Source organism: Aotus nancymaae, unplaced genomic scaffold (genome assembly GCF_030222135.1).
Source record: "Aotus nancymaae isolate 86718 unplaced genomic scaffold, 86718_ANA_hifiasm-v0.15.2.pri h1tg000058l, whole genome shotgun sequence".
In the NCBI taxonomy this organism is placed as follows: domain Eukaryota; kingdom Metazoa; phylum Chordata; class Mammalia; order Primates; family Aotidae; genus Aotus; species Aotus nancymaae.
Window position 1 is genome coordinate 45,219,567 of NW_026988472.1, and position 22,168 is coordinate 45,241,734.

Consider the following 22,168-nt stretch of genomic DNA (forward strand, 5'->3'; position numbering starts at 1 on the left):
GGTACCATAAGATGATGGGGCCTCTGTCAGCCTGTGTCCTTAAGTGACTGTATTGAGAAGAAACCTCTGAAAAATTATCTTTGGACATATTACATGAGTGAGAAATAAACCTTTATTGTTGTTGTAGTTATTAATAGCAGTGACATTTTATTGTTAGATGGCTGGTTTATAAATTTAAAGTTTTAACACACAGTATGAAAGAATTTATCAGCAAGAACAATAGAACTCTCTGCTATATACATTAAAACAAGTGAATCCGGGCCTGAGGATGACAGATAAATTGATCATACTTATGATGACTCAGCTTCATCATACTTTGTTTCGGTTGTACATTCTGGAAAACGTCCTGATTCACTTGCTTTAAAAACCTTTGTGGTTTTAAGCAATGATATTTTAGGTTTGCTTGTTACTGCACCGTAACTCAGTCTGTCCTGATTTATTTTCTCAGTGTCTTTTCTCCTGAAATCTTATGTTCAGTATCTGAAGTATGTTGTGGCCAGAAAGATACTAAGTACCCTTGCTCTTCTTTAAGTTTAGTGCCTACAACTTCAGTGAGTATTGGAGATATGGTCCAATTAGCAAAGAAGAAAAGGCTGAGGCAGATAGTTAAACTCAAACACTACACTACACACACGCACACAGACACACACACACAGAATGAGAGTAAGGGAGAGGGAGACAAAGAAAGAAGGAAAGAAATAAAGAGAGGAAGGAGATATGGGGAGAATGCTTCATCGGGAATAGCTAAGACATCACGATCAAATGCTACTTACCGGAACACCGAAATCCATTGCCTTTATATCCCTGCTTGCATTTACACTTGAAGGACCCTTGGGTATTGAGGCAATTGGCATGGTGGCTGCACATATGGGAATCCATAGTACATTCGTTTATATCTAAAAAAAGAACCTTCCAGTGAACAACTCTGTGGTACAGGGCTTGCTGAAAGACTGTTCCTTACACATGATCAACTGCAGGGCTAAGCACTAAACACCTCCAACAAACCGAGCCTTGCCTGAGAACTGAGAGGTGTTCAGAACTGCAGGCACATTGGCTGGCAGCCCTGGCTTTGTCTGCTGGCTGGTATGTAGGGAGTGTGTTTGCTGCTCCCCTTCCCCCACAGCAATTTCATCTCCTGCTTGTCAATGTTATTAAAATCTGCAAGATGTTTAGGTTTTTCTCTTAACTTTTTCATCTAACTTAGAACTAAATAACAATATCAAAAAATCAATTCTATATTTGGAAGAGCTTGAAACTCCTAACAAACAAAAGACAAGATCAACTAGGAACCACTGACATCACCTAACTTATAGGCACAGGCATTTTGTTCTAAGACTGCCAGGAAAGGGTCAGGCTGGTCTGAGCTTGTCTGCTAGGTTTAGAGGAGGAAAATTGCCAAATTTCACCCAAGTGAGAGGTTCATTTGCTGTATTCTCCACACCATTTTCTATCTATGCATTTGTAGACATATATGTACAACATAGCCTGTTAGTTTTAATTTAGTCACAAAGCTGAGCTCAGATGCTAATCTTAGTCACTTTTAACATCTCAAAGATTTGTTTCCCTTTAAAGCTTTCCATGTGAATTCCACCCTGTCCTGTGGAAACTCCCCTTAGGTATGAGGAAACAGGATTAAACTCTGTAACACAGCATCAAAGGATTACAGGACTGGTTGGGTCTGCAGGAGGGCGTGGGGTCTAAGCCCACGCAAAACATGGATTTTATGATCCTCTCTAGGATGGTCTTTGTGTCTGAGATTTGAGGGAAGAGCTGTGGAAGCTTCACCAGATGGTTCAAAACCCAGCAATTGTGTGTTGCCCCAACATGATTACACAAGACATGTCCTGGGAAGCCCTGAGTATAGGGTTGAAAGAAATCCTATCTTTTCTCCACCATTAGCCTTCCATGTCATGCATATACCTTTGTTACACATGTGTAGAGAAATCCACAGGGAGCCCAAATTTCCCTTTCTATAGGGCAGGCTCCATCCTATAGTATATAAAGGGCAATGGGAATGCATCCAAGTGTTCCCCAAATACCGCACCTGACTTGTTCATGGATGACTGAAATCCATTCACTAAGGAACAGAGCAAAATATTTATTTCACATAGATTAGGGCAATAGCTGACTGGTACCAGAATCTTATCAGAGAGTGATTTTCATGACTATGGAAAGGGAACATTATATTTGGAGCTTGAACTATGAAAGGGCTGAAAGAGGAGAAAGGAAAGAGCATGGGCCTTCCTGTCTCTCATATATTTTTCTAAAGCCACCCCTGATGGAAACTGTTATAAACAGACCACTGAGATCAAGAATACATAGACCTTGTTATTCTTCCTTTTACCAAATATAAATATTGCTTCATTGTTCCCATGTTTTAGATGTGTAACTGGAGATAGAACCAAAAATATAAACAAAACAAAAAGCCAAGTTAAAAGGAGTCCCACCAAAATCATCTCAAGACAGTCATTTCCACAAGAGAGTTGTATTCCTTACTTTAAATCTTTATTGACCTAGCTTTATAATTGATGTCATTGGAATTCCCTAAATGCCAGATGTTTAAAAAATCTTTTCCTTATTGTTAAGCTGGTCAGCACAGTGATTGTTCAACTAATACATTGAATTGACATCAAAATAACTGCAGAGAAGGCCCAAAGGTTTGGTGGGGATGGGAGAAAAAAGGAAAAGGTGCCATCGAATCTTACCTACACAGTCATATCGGCCACTGATATATTGCAGTTTGAAACCAACTTGACATTTGCAGTAGTAGCTTCCAAATGTATTCACACATCTTCGATTGTAGGGACAGATGGCTTTGCCAGAGGCACATTCATCAATATCTAGGGTGTAAAACCAGAAGGTGTCAGTGATAGCAAGAAAAGTAGCTGCATGCATGCATACATGCACACACACACACACACACACACACACACAGCATGCACTGTGCATGCACACGTGCAGTTTCTTTACCTGGGATACTGGTGCCAACATCATATCCCCTGGCAAGTGTTCTAGATCCCCCAGGCACAGACACAGCCCTTCACTTTATCTACTTATATTACTTTATATCTCTTTAAGAGGCATTATCTTTCTGTAACGTCATTACTTACATTCACATCTTCTGTTAGGCCTTGGCTGTTCTTGGGCAGGGAGCATGTGTCTGGCTTGGTACCTATACATTACATGTGTCCTGAGTGAGTATTTTCCCCAGCTGAGTGAATATTGTATATTGTATAACAGATACAATTTTTGAAACTAGAGTCCGATAGCTACGCTTTAAGTAAACCAAACACACACACTTTTACAATTTGCATTTTACAAAATAACTACTTCATTAGTAAGACTGTCCAAGGCCCCTGCAATATTGACTCACAGAAATGGGGTTGTGAAGGCATGTACTTCTGCATAAATTGTGGGTCTGGTGTAATTATGTAATGATGTAATTTTAGCCAACAATAGGCATATTGTTCCTTTTCTACCATTGAGAGTCAGGTTACAGAGGGGCTGACAGCTATGCTGACCCATCCACTAAGCCTCAGGCTTGGTTTAACTTTCAGATGTCGAATCAAACAGATGGTAAGTTGTTCTTCTGAATCTGGCTTAAACATGCAAGTTGGTGCTGTCTTACTATTTCCCTTGCTTTTTTTTTTTTTTTTTTTTTTTTTTTTTTTTTTTTTTTTTTGAGACAAGGCCTGGTCTGTCACCCATGCTGGAGTGCAGCAGAACAATCATGGCTCACTACAGCCTCAAACTCCCTAGGCTCAAGTGATCCTCCCACCTCAGCCTCCTGAGTAGCTGGGATTACAAAGTGTGCACCCTAGTGTCTGGCTATTTTTTATTTATTTTTTGTAGAAATGGGGTCTCCCTATGTTGCTCAGCCTGGTCTCAAACTGCTGATCTCAAGTGATCCTCCCACCTCAACCTCTGGCATAGCTGGGACTACAGGTGCACATCACCATGCCCGGATATCTTTCTTTTTTTAATTTTACTTTAGGTGTATACTATATCCAGCATTTCTCCCCATGTTATCCCACCCTCCCCACCCATGCCCGGCTATTTTTAACAAAAAAATTTTTTATAGAGATGGGATCTTGCTATATTGCCCAGACTGGCCTCTTGAATTTTTCAAATAAGTGTTGGGTTAAACAAAATTATTTTTGGCAATAATTTTCATGCACATCATCTTTCCCTTCCAATAAAAATGGCACCCAACAACTCGAAGAGGTGGGTAGAAATTTGGATTCAGTTTGGTAAAGAATTAGCGTCATATAAATATTATTATACTAAAAAGTATTAAATCCTGTGAACCTAATTAAATCTTTGCTTATTCTCAAAGAATAGAGACAAAATTTTAATTTACATGTATATTTTTAAAAAGTGTTTAACTTGGATGAGTTTTCTAAATACAGTGTTTCTTTTTTTTTTTTTTTTACATTATGTATAGTTAGGATAAATAAACATCTAGCACCTTGACTGAAAAGTATTTCTATTGCAGTACAGAAGATTATGAAATCATACTCATATGTGCTTCTTTAAATCACAGAAGATTAAGAACTCTTTCAACATTCTGATTTGGTTTGGCATCCCTCATTAATGCTAAGTGCTCACTTGCTCTAAATATTATGTATATTAGGTGCAACATAATTAAGTGTTATGAATATATACAATTCAATATTTGAATGTAACTCAAATCCACAAAGGAACCAAAGCACAAAGTGAAAAAACTGTTGCTTCAGTCACTGAAGGTGCCCTGTGGGCGCTCCATCCATAGCTCCTCAGCACTCAGGTAAGTTCCCATACCTGCCAAAGGATGCCTGCTGCACGTATGACATTGTGCTTTGCTCCTGACCCAGGCCAGGCTGGGAGTGCTGGAGAGTCATGTCCCAGAGCAGCACCCCCATCAATGAAGGGCAGAAGTTGATGAATGAATATCTAGCACCCTCACCCCAGAGGGAAAATTCAGGGGTAGCTTCCCTCTGCCTCCCAAAGTTGACTCTAGCTCATTTAACCTGTTCATTGGATTCACCCAGCACTGGTGCCTTCCTTTCTCTGGGTTACTTCCCTACTCCTCAAACAGTGTTTCCTGGGATCACTTCCCAAATCAACTACTTGCTCAAGGTCAGCTTCTACAGAGCCCAAAACTAAGACACAAAATAAGACAAGGGAGAACAAGAGAGGAAGGTTCTAAGCCAATGGATTTGACTAAATTCAAAGTTCCAAACAAATAACTTTTGTGTTCCCTTAATTAATATGATGGGCTTAATCTGCTCATTTTCTCCAGTTAAATTAATTATACTTAGTTCATACAACTTAGAGCAAGTTTTAAAGACATCATGAAATTGATTACTTGCTAATATAAATGATATAGAAGGTATATACTATTTTCAATAGTTATATCTAAAAAATCAATAAATATAGCTTTCCAGAAAGTATTAGCTAGGACCCAGAATAAAACCCAATGGTCCTTAGGATCATACTCATTAAATGACAAAATATAAGTAGGGGAATTTGTATTGGATGATAATTTAAATAAACTGTACATAGTAAATATACTAAAATTATCTTTATCCTTTTTCCACTATGGCATTAAGGCAATACAAAATAATAGAAAAATGTGCTCTTTAGCATCCCCAAATATGTCTAGAGTATATGTGGCTAAAAATATCTCAGAAACAGATATAAGCCTGTACTTTTAGAAGTTTGCAATGTCTAGTCAAACAAGCTGATTGTGATGAATGAAAAGAGATTTAGTAAAGGGGAGTCAAGGAAGGAGAAGGAGGAGTGGAGGTGATTCCTGCTGCTGTACCTAGACAGACTCTTCCATTTGGGGCCAGGCGGAGTCCTGAGGATGGACACAGACACTGTGGCCCTTCTTCTGTGTCTTCACAGCCATACTGACAGTTTGTCATGGCACATGTCCTAGAGTCTGAAAAAGTAGACAAGGATTAGCCTTTCTCTCTTAAGATGATAAAAAGAGCTTACTAAGAAACCATCACCAAATTCTGGGCCATTGAATGAAAACACATTGCATGGCATTATAGGACAAGTTTCGTCTGAGTCCCAAATGGGTAGCCAAAAGGAATCAGTAGGGGTGGCATCTTGGTGGTCCTGGGGCTGAATCCTACTCAGGGTCTGCTTTCTTGGCCAGTGCACTGAATTTGACTGTCTTTAGGCAGGGCATGCACCCCACACACCTCAGACTGTATCACTTTCTCCACTTGTGTGTGTTCTAGCCTCTCTTTAATGTCACCTGGCTGGCCTCAATAGGTTGAAATGCAACTGCTGAAGGAGATTATCAACCTGAGTAATCAGGGTAAAAGAATCTACTCTGGAGATCTCTCCATACATATCTAGCCTCAGTGAGAGTCACTTAAGTCACAAGACTTGGTCTTTTAGGTGACTGAACTAAAACGTGGTAGATATAGCTGATCAGCTATCTGAAAGCCATTCTGGACTCTTTTCTCTTGTCATTCCCAGCACTGAAGCTTTTCCCAACTTTCCTTCAGCAAGGAGTGGCCATATGACCAAGTGTGGCCAAAGAGATATACAAATAAATCCACTGGAGGGAGTGGGGCTCCTGGAAAAGATATTAGTGCATGATAAAAAGAGACAGGCATGAAAGAGGCATTGGTTCATTGGCATCACTCGTACCCACTTAGTTTTCTCTATTTTCCATGTGTGTATGATGTGTGGAGCTGGAGCAGCCATATTGTAACTATGAGGCCACACGCATGAGAGTAAAATCAATACTCTGAGGATGACAGAGACTGACTTCTTCTTGAGCTGTTCTGGAACTTCTTGCCTCCAGCTTTTTAAGTAAACGAGACAATTTACTTGGCTTTTTTTTTGTCACTTGTTGCTAAATATAACTTATCTCACACAAATGCATTTCCATAGCAGGGTCCAGTTTGTGTAGATTAGAAAGGCAGGGGGGCTAAGAAACTCATATGGTTCCAGTCCAGCGTCAGAACATGCCAATCATCTAACTGTACAAAAGAGATCCAAAGGAGTCAAGTGGAATCCAATCAGCATCCAGGAGAGAGGTCTATGGCTATCTCGACACTGAGCTATAAATAGGGAGGCACAGGTAACCCCTAGATATATAGAAAGAGACCCAATGTATTGTAACAAACACCTACCAATGATTATATTATTCCCTTATTCTTTCTTGTTTTCTCTTTAGTTGTGTTCTTTTAAAATTAATCTTCAAAATTAACCTAATTCTATCTTTCTATTTGAGGAAAGATATCTTTTTTGGCACTGACTGGGCTTTTGTGGAATGTTTCAGAAACATCCATTAGCATACATCTTTTTTGAAATTTTAAGTGATTACTATAAAAGCCTGGATAGCAGTTCCCTTTAGGGAGGGGTGGGAGAAAGAGGTTCTGGCTGAGTTCTATTTGGTGGTGTGCTCGCCTTATAAGAATTCATTAAACTATGCATTTATTTCCTGTGAGTTTCTGTTCAATTTATAATAATAAAGATTTTTTTAAAAGACCCTTCCAATGCCTGCTTTCAAATGCTTGCTTGCTAACATAAGATCTAAGTGACTGGTGGTGTTGGGACACTTTGCCAAGGAGGAGCCTATGGAGCAGTGAGCCATGCACTAGGCAAGATTAATAATCTTGGGAAAAGCCAGGATCGACCAGGGAGTCTGTGCAACTCCGAAACTATAGGAAGCTGGCTGAAGGCACAGGCTCCGGGTTTGTTGGGGGCTGTAAGGCAGAGGAAAGAAAGATGGAGAGAGAAAAGGGAAGAAGGGAAGGCAGGGAGGGTGGGTTTTCCTTTCAGTTGCAACATAAAACCTGAAAAGCCTTTCCTCTCAATAAATGAATGGGTATAGACTCTTACTCTCCCACAGGACATGGGTTTTTCTTTATCACAGAGGGGTTTTTCTTTTCAGGAATGTGAGTGAGTCAGAATGTATTTCCAACAACTGTCACTAATCTTTGGGAGTGGGGCAAGGGGCGTGAGAAAGTTAGCTGGTGGGAAGAATTGTGGGAAGAACTGATGTTCCGAGAAGGAATTTAAATTTATCACCTCCCTAAAACAATCTGCTTATTTTGTTCAACATGCTTATTTTCACAAGGAAACTCAACAGGGCTCTGCTTATATATAGATGCAGATATAGATATATAATTTATTTTTCCCCTAGTTTGTCTTTTTATTTATAAAGTAAGCGTCCAGCATAGGCAAATCCCTAGAGCAGTAAAGCAGATCTGTAGTTCCCAGAGGCTGGAGGAGGGGTAGTGGGGAGTGACTGGGTCTGGTTTCCTTTTGGAGTGATGAAGATGTTCAGGAACTCAATAGGGGTGATGGCTGCACAATATTGTGAATGTAGTAAAAACCATGGAATCATACACTGGAAATTTGGGTGAATTTCATATTATTTTACCATAATTTCTTTTTTGAGACAGTGTTTCGCTCTGTCACCCAGGCTGAAATGCAGTGGTGCAATCTTGGCTCACTACAACCTCCAACTCCTGGGTTGAAGCAATTCTCATGCCTCAGTCTTCCAAGTAGCTGAGATTACAGGTGCACTACCATGCCTGGCTAATTTTTTTATTTTTAGTAGTGACAGTTTCTCCATCTTGGCCAGTCTGGTCTCAAGCTCCTGACCTCAGGTGGTCCACCCACTTCAGCCTCCCAAAGTGCTGGGATTACAGGCATGAGCCATCATGCCCGGCTTTCATAATTTTTTTTTTTTTAAGTAAGTGCCCCAAAACATTTTAGCTGGGGGAAATATTAGAGATTTTTTAAAAAAATCACTGAAGTCAGCTTTTCCCCAAGCATCAAATGGCAAAAGCCAAGCCTTAAACATTGAGAGCAGCCTGACCGTTGAAACTTACTCACACACGTGGCATCTGGCATGAGCATGTGGCCACTGAGGCAAAAGCACTTGTAGCTTCCGTGTGTATTCACACATCTGTGTTGGCATGGCCGGGGGTTCATTCCACACTCATTCATGTCTGCAGGGGCATTTAGAAAACATAGAAAGGTGAACCGAATCAGGAAATATCCAGATGGAGAAGATTAGACCCCAGTCTTGGGAAAGACAACTGGGTTATCTTCCCTGAACGCCACCACTTACACACTTCCTCTCCTACCATCAAATTCTATTTTAAAGGATTGGCGAGAATGTGGAGCAAATGGAATAATCATACACCACGGGAATGAATGCAAATTAGTACAACACTTTGGAAAACTGCTTGGCAGAATCTACTAAAGCTATATTTAGACATACTCATGACCTGGAAATCCCAGTCCTGGGTATATACCCAGCAGAAATGTGGATTTTAGCCCACCAAAAAAACCCTACATACTAAAATGATCATAATAGCATGATACTTGATAGCCCCAAACTGGAAGTGATCCAAACACCTCCCGAAAGAAGAATAGATAAATGACTTGTATATTCACACAATGGACTACTATACAGCAATGAAACTGAACAAAAGATAACTACAGGCAACAATGGATGAATCTCACAAACATGATATCGAGTGGAAGAAGCTGGATACAAACGTGTACATACTGTATGAGTCCATTTATATACAGTTAGAAAAACAGGCACAGCTAATCTGTGATATAAGAGGTCAACATATGGTTCTCTCACTGGGCATGGAAGTGACTGGAAAGGGTGTGAGGGAGTCTTCTGAGGGGCTGAGTTTCTGGTTTTTCATCTAGATACTGGTGACACAGACATTTAGAAAAATTCATTGAGCTATACATTTTTGATATATGCACAATTCTATGTGTATACTACTTGACAAAAAGAAACAGACAATTTATATAATTCTCCCTTTCACGCTGTCCCAAGCAGCTGATGACATAGGCTGACAGTACAGCCTCCCATCAATTATTGTTATTTTGGGGGGATATGAAATCCTAGGTTGAAAGTTCTTTTCCTTAAGGATGTTGAATATTGCCCCCACTCTCTTCTGGCTTGTAGAGTTTCTGCTGAGAGATCCGCTGTGAGTCTGATGGGCTTCCCTTTGTGAGTAACCCGACCTTTCTCTCTGGCTGCCCTTAGCATTTTTTTCTTCATTTCAATTCTGGTGAATCTGACAATTATGTGCCTTGGGATTGGTCTTCTTGAGGAATATCTAGAGGGAGCCCTGTCAGACAGCTCTTAGTGGTGAAGTTGGAGGACAACATTTAATCCTAAGTAAAGATGTTCACAGGATGACATTTTGGGCTGGATGATCCTGTGTTATCATTTAACACAGGATGTTAAATGATAAAAGAGGGTTACAAAACTCTGTGTACAGATCACTCCAAAATTTGTTTAAAAAATACACAGGAAAAGAAAGGCCTAGGAGGGTATGCTCTAAATGCGACTAAAAAAAAAAAAAAAAGAATAAGTAACATTTTTATTAAAATAAAAAATGACACAGAAGGAAATAAAACTTTAAAAAGGATCATCTGTAGAGGATCTTGCCTTTGGAAGTGTGGTCATGTGAGGGTTTCATATCTTAACTCTACTAGGAAAGATACAGAGAGGAAAAAACAACCAAATTCTATGGAAGGCAAAAGGTCAGCATGGTAACAGATTTTTGAAAATAAGAAGGAGCTGCCTTCATCTTTGAAAAGATCTTATATGGGGATTTTCCAGTGCCCCAGCTGGACATTTGAAACCGTCTTCTCCATTGCCTATCCCCTTTGCCCTACCATCTCCCTCATTGATCCTAAACTCTTCAAATGGGGGAAGTGAGAAATGCTGATTGGACATAATGGGAATCCCAGGAATATCCCATAGTTTGGCCCTAACTCCGAGGTGACTCACTCATTTCTTGGAAGGAGTGTTTTGGGAAAGACAGGAGTTGAGGGCTGAGGCCTGTCACCATTAATGGATGTACATGGACTTTGATTAGGCTGCCACAGGGCAGGGAGGCTGTGGGAAGAAGACAGACAGCCTCAAAACTTGAGCCAACTGAACCACTCCCTCAATGTTAATATTTTACTGGGACTTTTCAGCTAGCATGAAAAATAATGTCTCTCTTCCAAATCTCTTGAGAACAGAATCCAAACACACGGAAAACCAAGTTTTCTGGTGTAAAATCTCTGGTGAGGTGTATAGCTGAATTATTACTTATGAAAGTACAATTCTTTATTTTCTTTTTTTTTTTGAAACAGACTCTTGCTCTATCACCCAGGCTGGAGTGAGTGCAGTGGTGCAATCTCGGCTCACTGCACCCTCCACCTCCCGGGTTCAAGTGATTCTCCTGACTCAGCCTTCTGAGTAGCTGGGATTACAAGTGCCTGTCACCATGCATGGCTAATTTTTGTATTTTTAGTAGACAGGATTTCGCCATGTTGGCCAGGCTGGTCTCAAACTCCTGACCTCAGGTGATCCACCCGCCTTGGCCTCCCAAAGTGCTGGGATTACAGGTGTGAGCCACTGTACCCGGCCTGAATGCACGATTCTTGAAGCAACTCTCTCTAGGAGTTGTATGCAATTCTAAGAAGCATCTTCAGGGCTCTGGCCTCTATGCTGGTGGTAGGATACAGAGAGGCAGATTCCTCTCTGAGGCTGCAGGGCTGGCAGCTCAAAGAGTGGCTATTTTAGTGTATGGGGCTAACCTCTGGGCTTGGCAGAAAGGGCTAGGAGGGGTAGAATGGAGTGGGTATCTGGCTTTCCCTGAAATGCCATTCTCCAAGGGCAGCTGAATTTGATTTGTTGCTCTTTGTTCAACTTATTTATAGGACTGGGGACCCTTTCTGAATTATTGCAGGTTTCTTCATGCCAGGGTTTCTCAATTTCCATTAACACAAGTCATTATTTGTCATGGGGGCTGTTCTGCGCATTGCAGGATGTTTAGCAGCATCCCTGGGCTACATTCACTAGATGCCAGAAGTGCCTCCCACACCCAGTTATGACAACCAAAATTATCTCCAGTCATTGTTACGTGTCCCGTGGATGACAAAATCACCCCAGTTGAAAACTGCTGATCTATGGCAAAGACCATATCCCTTGCTCCAACGAGGCATTTTTGTAATTATTATTATACTTTAAATTCTGGGATACATGTGCAAAATGTTCAGGTTTGTTACATAGGTATAATCATGCCATGGTGGTTTGCTGCACCCATCAACCCATCATCTACATTAGGTATTTCTCCTAATGCTATCCCTCCTCTAGCCCCCCACCCGCTGAGAGGCCCCAGTGTGTGATATTCCCCTCCTTGTGTCCATGTGTTCTCATTATTCAACTCCCATTTATGAGTGAAAACATGCAGTGTTTGGTTTTCTGTTCCTGTGTTAGTTTGCTGAGAATGATGGTTTCGAGCTCCATCCATGTCCCTGTAAAGGACATGAACTCATCCTTTTTTATGGCTGCATAGTAGTCCATGGTGTATATGTGCCACATTTTCTTCATCCAGTCTATCATCGATGGGAATTTGGGTTAGACCAAAGTCTTTGCTATTGTGAATAGTGCTGCAATAAACATATGTGTGCATGTGTCTTTAGAGTAGAATAATTTATAATCATTTGGGTATATACCCAGTAATGGGATTGCTGGGTCAAATGGTATTTCTGGTTCTAGATCCTTGAGGAATTGCCACACTGTCTTCCACAATGGTTGAACTAATTTACACTCCCACCAACAGTGTAAAAGCATTCCTATTTTTCCACATCCTCTCCAGCATCTGTTGTTTCCTGACTTTTTAATGATTGCCATTCTAACTGGTGTGAGATGGTATCTCACTGTGATTTTGATTTTCATTTCTCTAATTACCAGTGATGATGAGCTTTTTTTCATGTGTTTATTGGCTGCATAAATGTCTTTTTTTGAGAAGTGTCTGTTCATATCCTTCACCCACTTTTTGATGGGGTTGTCTGGTTTTTATTTTTGTAAATTTGTTTAAGTTCCTTGTAGATTCTGGATATTAGCACTTTGTCAGATAGATAGTTTGCAAAAATCTTCTCCCATTCTGTAGGTTGCCTGTTCACTCTGATGATAGTTTCTTTTGCTGTGCAGAAGCTCTTTAGTTTAATTAGATCCCATTTGTCAATTTTGGCTTTTGTTGTCATTGCTTTTGGTGTTTTGGTCATGAAGTCTTTGCCCATGCCTATGTCCTGAATGGTATTGCCTAGGTTTTCTTCTATGGTTTTTATGGCTTTAGGTCTTACACTTAAGTCTTTAGTCTATCTGGAGTTAATTTTAGTGTAAGGTGTCAGAAAGGGGTCCAGTTTCTGCTTTCTGCATATGGCTAGCCAGTTTTCCCAATACCATTTATTAAATAGGGAATCCTTTCCCTATTACTTGTTTTTGTCAGTTTGTGAAAGATCAGGTGGTCATAGACATGTGGCATTATTTCTGAGGCCTCTGTGCTGTTCCATTGGTCTATGTATCTGTTTTGCTACCAGTAGTACCATGCTGTTTTGGCTACTGTAGCCTTGTAGCATAGTTTGAAGTCAGGTCATGTGATGCCTCCAGCTTTGTTCTTTTTGCTTAGGATTGTCTTGGCTATACAGGCTCTTTTTTGGTTCCATACGAAATTTAAAGTAGTTTTTTTTCTAATTCTGTGAAGAAAGTCAATGGTCGTTTGATGGGGATAGTAATGAATCTATAAATTAATTTGGGCAGTATGGCCATTTTCATGATATTGATTCTTCCTATTCTTAAGCATGGAATGTTTTTCCATTTGTTTGTGCCCTCTCTTATTTCCTCGACTGGTGGTTTGTAGTTGTCCTTGAAGAGGTCCTTCACATCCATTGTAAGTGGTATTCCTAGGTATTTTATTCTCTCTGTAGCAACTGTGAATGGGTGTTCACTCATGATTTGGCTCTGTCTGTCTATTATTGGTGTATAGGAATGCTTGTGATTTTTGCACATTGATTTTGTATCCTGAGACTTTTCTGAAGTTGCTTATTAGCTTAAGGAGATTTTGGGCTGAGACAATGGGGTTTTCTAAATATATAATCATGTCATCTGCAAACAGAGACAATTTGACTTCCTCTCTTCCTATTTGAATACCCTTTATTTCTTTCTCTTGCCTGATTTCCCTGGCCAGAAATTCCAATACTATATTGAATAGGAGTGGTGAGGGAGGGCATCCTTGTTTTATGCCAGTTTTCAAAGAGAATGCTTCCAGCTTTTGCTCATTCAGTATGATATTGGCTGTGGGTTTGTCATAAATAGCTCTTCTTATTTTGAGATATGTTCCATCAATATCTAGTTTATTGAGAGTTTTTAGCATGAAGGGGTGTTGAATTTTGTTGAAGGCCTTCTCTGCATCTATTGATATAATCATGTGGTTTTTGTCATTGGTTCTGTTTATGTGATGGATTACATTTATTGATTTGCATATGTTAAACCAGCCTTGCATCACAGGGATGAAGCTGACTTGATTGTAGTGGATACACTTTTTGATATGCTGCTGGATTCAGTTTGCCAGTATTTTGTTGAGGATTTTTGCATCGATGTTTATCAGGGATATTGGCCTGAAATTTGTTGTTGTTGTTCTGTCTCTACCAGGTTTTGGTATCAGGATGATGCTGGCCTCATAAAATGAGTTAGGGAGGAGTCTCTCTTTTCCTATTGTTTGGAATAGTTTCAGAAGGAATGGTACCAGCTCCTCTTTGTACCTCTAGTAGAATTCAGCTGTGAATCCGTCTGGTTCTGAGGTTTATTTGATTGGTAGACTATTAATTACTGCCCCAATGAGGCATTTTTATTCACCACATTTAGAGCAGGGTTTTTCAACCTTGGGACTACTGACATTTGGGTCTGATCATTCTTTGTTGCAGGTACTGCCATCCTGTGAATTGTAAGGTGTTTAGCAACATCCCTGATCTCTACCCATTAGACACCAGTAGCACCCTCTCCAAATGTCTTCAGACACTGCCAGATGTTGCTTGGGATAAGGCTTCCAGATTTGGCAAATAAAAATACAAGATTCCAGCTGGGTGCGGTGGTGTGTGCCTGTAGTCTCAGCTAGTCAGGAGTCTGAGGTGAGAAGATTGCTTTGAGGCCAGGAGATCATGGATGCAGTATAGTCACTGCACTCCAGCCTGGGCAACATAGTGAGACCCCATATCTAAACAAAACAGTACAGGATTCCCAGGTAAATCTGAATTTCAGATAAGTGACTAATCCTTTTTAAGTATACACACATCCCATATACTATTTTGGGAGCTTGTTTGTAGGTTCTAGCAGGGGAACACAGCTACCCTTGACTGAAGGCTGGTCCTCCTCTATTGGGGATGGTTGTCCTCTTTGCCTCAGCATGCAGCTTCCAAAAGGACACACGTGGAGCAGTAAGAGAGGAAGGGGGCACCTGCCTAGCCAGCCAGATCAACCAAATCAGCCCTGGTGAGCAATGGGGTGACAGATGTCACAGCCAGATAACCCTCGCACCCCCCATATACTATTTTAAACATACGTATAATATAAAATTATGTGTTGTTTATCTAAAACTTAAATTTAACTGTGTATCTGTATTTTATCTGGCAACCCTTCCTGGGAGACAAAATCACCTAGGTTGAGAACTACGGTTATAGATATTACAACCTCTTTAATGTTTTCAGACAAACAATCTAGGAGGAAAGTTATAAATTACCTCTTACAATATATCAAGGCCAGATGTGGCGGCTCAGCCTTTAATCCCAGCACTTTGGGGAGGGAGGGCAAGGGGAGGATGGCTTGAGTCCAGGAGTTCAAGACCAGCCTGACCAATGTAGTGGGACCTCGTCTCTACAAACACTGTAAAAAGTAGCCAGGCATGGTGGTGTGTGCCTGTGGTCCCGCCAATCAGGAGGCTGAGATGGGAGGATCACTAGAGCCCGGGTGGTCAAGGCTGCAGTAAGCCATGATCATACCACTGCACTCTATCCTGGGTGACAGAGCAAGACTCTGTCTCAAAAAAACAAAAAGTATATGAAGTATAATAAAAATATGCACATCATTCAACCCAACAATTCTACTTTTAAATATTTTTCCTACAAAAATATTAATTCAAGAAAGCAGGGCTGTGCATAGAACAATGTTACATTTAGCACTGTTTGTAATGGCAAAAAATTGGAGACAATATAAATCATAATGGTTAAATAAAGCATATTTTTGCATAAAGGATAAAAGTATTCATACTAGGAAGTAGGACACAGCCTTAAAAAGTATAAGGTAGTTCTGTGTGTGCTAACATGCAAAGATGCCTATGAGAAATACTTTATGTTTACACTATAACAGAAAAAGATTTCCAGGATCTAAGACAAACTTAACTATGCTTATAGTAACAACCGGAGGTGGCCACTCTCACTTTTAAGTTTATATCTTTTTGCACTGTTGGATTTTTTAAAAATAAAAATATACATACAATACTTGGGTAGTTTAAAAAGCTATAAAATTATTTATTTAAAAAAAGGCTCTTTTATCTGTGTTATGGAAAGAGATGAAATTTAAAAATACAAAAGGCCTTTAGCTTATAAAAACAAAATGGTTTTTAAAAAAGGCCTTTTATTGGGCATCTTGACAAAAACATCAGAATTTTTACATTTTTCATAGAGAAGAGATTGAAAAATCTTGTCCTGAAACCACCTTCATTTGAAGACTTGACTTTAAAAAAACTCTAAGAGATCCTGCGTACCATATTGTGTCGCTAGCCCTGCTGCAATGATTGAATTTGAACTACGACCCCGGGCTCCCTTACTGACCTTGACTGCAGGTTTTCCCAGTGTATCCTGGAAAGCATCTGCATTTGTTTGGTCCCACGCACTCACCAAATTTGCATCCAGGTTCGCATGTAGCTGTGGAAGAAAAAGATGTCTTGATGATAAAAGAACAGTAGTTAGTGTAGTGAGATGCACGCAAAATTTAGAGCTATGCTTTTGGAATATTAGTTTAATATTCCTTTTGGGTGGCAGAGAATTCCATGGGGACATATGGAGGACCATCTGCCTCCTTTTGAGTCTGTTTTCACCTTTTAGACACTGGAAAGTATTTTTCTTGTAAACGAGATAACCCCCCACCACACCCCCACCCAATGCATGCAACTGTATTGTAACTTTGTTTGGCAATGCCACACCTCCAGTGGTGTTTCATGAAATATAAAGCCTCCCAGACCACAGCCAGCCAGTTTTTCATGTAAACACAAAATATTTAATAAAACAAGTAGTAACCCTGGGCACATGCCAAGGTCATTCCCCTTCCTTCTGTTTCTTGCCCCATTTCATCTCCTCCATATTTTCTCTATTGAATGATCAAAATCTTTTTAATGCTGTGCATTATCAATCAGACTGAACAATCAACAGATTGGAGGGAGGAAGGTGCTACTTCTAGCCGTAAGGATGAGAACTAAAAGCATGATTATTATGACAAGGATGATAATAGAGGCATCAGAAAGCATCACAAAGGTAGGATTTGTTTTTCTATTGTATTCACTTCTTTATCCCAACTCCTGACACAAAGTACACAATAAATACTTGTTCAATGAATAAAGTGGTAGGAGAAACAACAGGTAGGATGCTATAACTGATTCAGTTGGTGGCAAGAAAACAAATAGTCAAAGATAATGGACAGTTTGATTCCAGCTCACAGGGAGGAAATAAAGAGAAAAAGCAGTAGATAGGAAAAAAGGTTAAATAGGAAAGCCCCAAGAGTAGAAGGGGAGAGGATATAATATATGAGAGAGAAAGGAGACTCTTAGGATATCAAGGACTCTCAGCAGTTTCTGGAATCAATAGGAGCTCGAGAAATAGCCATAATATGAAAGAATGACTCAGCAATTGCCCAGGAATGGTATGTGTCTGCTTCTCCATCCATCAATTCCCCTAGGTCCACTTCTAAGCAAACCTGTTCCTAAAGATATCAGCATCTTTCCCTACAACCCCAGACCCTATTTTTTGTTAATATCATAATTCCTCTTCCAGTTATCTGGACTCAAAAATTTCAGTTTTCTATTTTTTCTTGTCTCCAAACCACTCAGTTGTAACATCCAATTCTTGTTTCTACTACCAACTCATCCATTGAACAACTATCTATCTAGCTAATGGGAACTGCCTTGCCCACAGACACTTGGAAGATGATGCTGAATCCCTCTCTCTCTGTTTTACCCACCGTAGCTGTGACCAGTGCCTCACTGATGCAAGGGTCTAACAGCCTAGTTCTTTGTCTCTTCGCAGGACAAACTCTTGTGCAATTAACACCCTAGTGGTCCCTGTGAGATCAGGCTGAAGCTAGACTTCTTTTGAAAACACATCTCTGCCTAGCCCCTTCCCCTGCACCCTCATTCCCTTTCAAATTGCTCCTAAGATACCCTTTAATGGAATATTTGTACAAGAATCCCCTTTTCAGGCTCTGCTGCTAGCAAACTTGATATCAGACATGACATTAATATTCCAAAACCATAGCTCTGATCATGCCACACCTTGCACAGAGGTCATCATATAATCTTTATTACCTCCTGAATACAGTTCAAGTATCATAACCAAGTTAAAACTAGCATGATCTGGTCAGGCATGGTGGCTCACACCTGTAATCCCAGCCCTTTGCGAGGGCGAGGAGGGCAAATCACCTGAGATCAGGAGTTTGAGACCAGCCTGGCCAACATGGTAAAACCCTATCTCTACTAAAAATACAAAAATTAGCCAGGCATGGTGGAGGGCACCTGTAATCCCAGCTACTTGGGAGACTGAGGCAAAAGAATCAGTTGAATCCAGGAGGTAGAGGTTACAGTGAGCTGAGATTGTGCTGCCGCACTTTAACCTGGGTGACAAAGCAAGACTCTGTCTCAAACAAAACAAAACAAAACCCACAAAAACAAAAAATCAAACCGAGCATGATCTGGCCTCCACCTTTTCTAGCCACCCTAGGCAAAGGCAACACTGTGGGCAAAAGACACTGCTTGCTGTTCTCTAGACCTACCCTTTGCTTTCTGCCTTTTCTTACTCCTCCATAGGATACTCTTCCCTGGGTTTCCAGTAGTTAATATCCTCCCCATTCTTCAAGGTCCACCTCCTTGCATGGCCCCTTCTTCATCTTTTTTTCTTTTTTTGCGGCGGGTCCAGGCTGGGCCAGGCCGGACCATACCCATGGCCCCTTCTAAAAGCCTTTACAGATTTCTCCAGCCACCTATGAATGCCTGCTCAACCTCAAGAACTCCACAGAACTTTGGGAGGCCTCTCCTGTGAAACTGATCAGTTTTTGTCTTATTAAATAATGAGGCATATATTTAGCTACAGTGGTTGTCTTTCATCCACTACTTGTTTCCAAGTGCCTTCAGGACAGGGACTTAAACATTAATCATTGTTTCTCCCGTAGTATTTAATATAGTGTTGTAAACATGTTTAATATTTGAACATTTTTGAATAAAGAATAAAGTAATTGTTGTGGAACTTTTAATAGGGGAACATTTTATGGCCCTGAACAAATCAAAAGGGAAAAATGCTTCCCCAGCAAAGTTTTTCCACCTTTAGAGACAGAAGAGAGAATTTGATTTCCAATGTCTACTTTGTTATAGATATGTACTTGGAGTTGCAACTTTAAATTCAGATGCTAGAAGAATAAATCTTTTTTTTTTTAAAGCCCTGAAAACCTCTGGTTGTTCCCTGGAAACTGATTTCCAATGTGGTCCAGACAGGAAAGCCCAGGATATATGCCAAATAGAATGTAGGAGAAATGGTGAGTAATACCCTTGCTATAAGGCTAAAGCTTCAGAAAGATGTTTTCAATTTACAGTAACTTTGGATCTGTGACTTGAACAGCCAATCTACAGCAAGAGAAATTCAGTTTGTGTTTAAAATGGCCTGAGATTGAAGCATGCTTTAGACAAAGTGAAAGTCTTATTCAGTTCTCCCCCAAACTTCTCCATCTGCAGCTTTTCATCAGGTACTTGTTCCTGGACAACTCTGTATTTCATCTCACTAAAGTGACATACATTTTAAGGTTAATGATATAGAATTGATGAGACCCTGCCTTGGGAGCAGATTTAGACAGGGTAGAGGCTGAGAGCTAGAGAGCTCCAGTATGCATGGAGGCAGGGCTCCAAGAGGAATGAAGGGCAAATAGATGGACAGAGGGGAAGGCCTGGGTGGACTGGAACCTCACAGCCTGGGGTCTGGCTCTGCTTGCTGGGGCAGGCTGATAGGCATTCTTATTATCATGCATCCCACAATTCTGGCTTAGAAATTAGAAACCCAGCAATCAGGGACTAACTACCCTGTTATTTGGTGCTTCAAGGAACACATGACTTTACTATCAAGAAGGACCATGCTGAATGGATAAAACACAACACACATTTTAGATCTAAAAGTCATTGCAATTTAAGACCTGAATATTTGACTGGAGCAGTCAGGGTGCTGACCGTCTCTTCAGCTTGCAAAACTTGCAGAGTAAGCATTCTGCTCGAACCCTCCACACTTGCCCTTTTGACATCTTGCTTTAAATTCTTTCATGCCTGTGGGATTATACAGTTCCGGAAAGCATTGAGAATGTGATTGGCTGCGTGCGTCATGGCCAAACTGCTCTTATCCAGTTACAGAAAAGCCCTTCCTGGAAGTCAAACCTTACCTTCATTGATTCACCAGCGACATGTTGGGTCTTACAGTTTTATAGCAGTAGATGTTGAGTTCATTCAACTGTAAGAGAGATTCTAAATCATGTGTTTCACATGCTTTTTGCCCCTTTCCACCTGACTGACTTCAAATAAAAATGTGTTATGTTGTGTCTAGAAAAAGAATAAAGTCACATTTAATCCCCCCATCACCTGGTGCTTTAATGAAGAGAAGTCTGTGATGAGAATTATTGGTCCTTCCCAAAGGAATGGTAATTTATGAGGTATTTTCTATGCATGCCAGGTAATGAACTCACCCTTTAATGAATACATTTCTTACCCTCAATGGTAGGTATTACTCTCTCCATGTTGCAGAGGAGGAAATGGAGCCTTAACTAGCTTACCTTAGCTAGCTTACCCTAGCTAGCTTGCCCAAGGTCACCCACATCAGTCGTTCTCAATGCCCTTGATTGTGACACTATCAATCCAATCAGGATGAGGACCCACCCTTTTAATTGACACAAGTCCCAGGAGGATATTCTAACTTCTTTATCTAAGTGAGCAATGATGATCTTTGTTTTTTTCTAGTATTTTCATGCTTTTGCCATCTTGTCACAAGCAAATTATGATGGCAGAAGGTTTTGCATAATATGGAACATGTGGAAGCAATATCAATATTTTCTACTGTTTTATGGATTTTGGATATTATCAAGTTCTTCCCCCATTTATGGTCAATCCAGATATGTTTGAACCAGCTAGAGAGAAGGAGGTTGGGGCAGGAACAGACCAGCAAAGAAAAGGTAGCATTGTTATTTCCAAAAATAGCTAACATGTTATTTTATGGGACCTGCAATTGTGCTGTTACCCCACTTAGCAGATAAAGAACTTAGGATGAGGCATATGCTACCTACTGAAGGACACAGGGACAGTAAGACTAGATTCCTGTCCTGAAGGAACATACCCCTGGTGAGATAGTCAGTTATGAGGGATGTGGATTTGGTTCTGCTACACGGCCAGTGTTGGTCATTATGGAAAGTCATAAAAAGAAAAACAAGGCAAAAATTTATGCTCATCTCTACCCTCCTCAACCTCCTTGAAATGATCAGAGGCCTCTCTTGGAGTTCCTAACACATAGTCTGAGAAATGTCCAATGTACAAAAAAATCAGCAAAATACTTAAAAATCTTTGCATATATGCATGTGTACCTTGAAAACATTTAGAAATTGGCAGTATGGATTTTTAAAATGTGAGTAACAAATCTGTAAGCTAAAAGGCTTACTTGTTTTGAGGCTGAAGACTACTGGTTGGGTGATTAATAATTAAAAAGTATATTTTATTGGAAGTCAGCTGGAAAAAACTATAATTAGAGAAGGAATTTATTGGCCTGCTTTTGCCCATCTTAGTTACTTTAGATTAAAAAGAAAAAAAAAACCAAACAACCTAGTCACACTCAATAAGATAATCATGAAAATAATTGACAAGACAGTCTTCTAAAATAAATCATGCCAAATATGATAGTGTCAGTCACATTTTGTCTGGGAAGAGATCTCATAGGAACCCAGACCTTGGTTACTGGTAGTTATGCATGTCCTTGCCTAAGAGATCCACTGGCAATTTTGTGGCAGTTCATGGTGTGACATATAAAAACCCAAGGGCCCTGATCTAAGTGCAGGGTC

At 40.2% G+C, this 22,168-nt stretch overlaps 1 protein-coding gene across 4 annotated transcripts in view; it reads right to left on the reverse strand.

Moving 5' to 3' along the window:
• Positions 1-22,168, reverse strand: part of EGFL6 (EGF like domain multiple 6) — a 180,592-nt gene that overhangs the window by 19,887 nt on the left and 138,537 nt on the right. For 3 of the 4 annotated variants that reach the window (XM_064364630.1, XM_064364629.1, XM_064364631.1), the window contains exons 3-7: positions 16,657-16,749; positions 8,850-8,969; positions 5,807-5,926; positions 2,706-2,840; positions 774-896 (exon numbers count right to left, since the gene is read on the reverse strand). In XM_064364630.1, coding sequence (XP_064220700.1) covers positions 774-896; positions 2,706-2,840; positions 5,807-5,926; positions 8,850-8,969; positions 16,657-16,749 — 591 coding nt within the window. The remainder of the gene's footprint in view (positions 1-773; positions 897-2,705; positions 2,841-5,806; positions 5,927-8,849; positions 8,970-16,656; positions 16,750-22,168) is intronic. The other variant, XM_064364632.1, reaches the window with a different exon arrangement.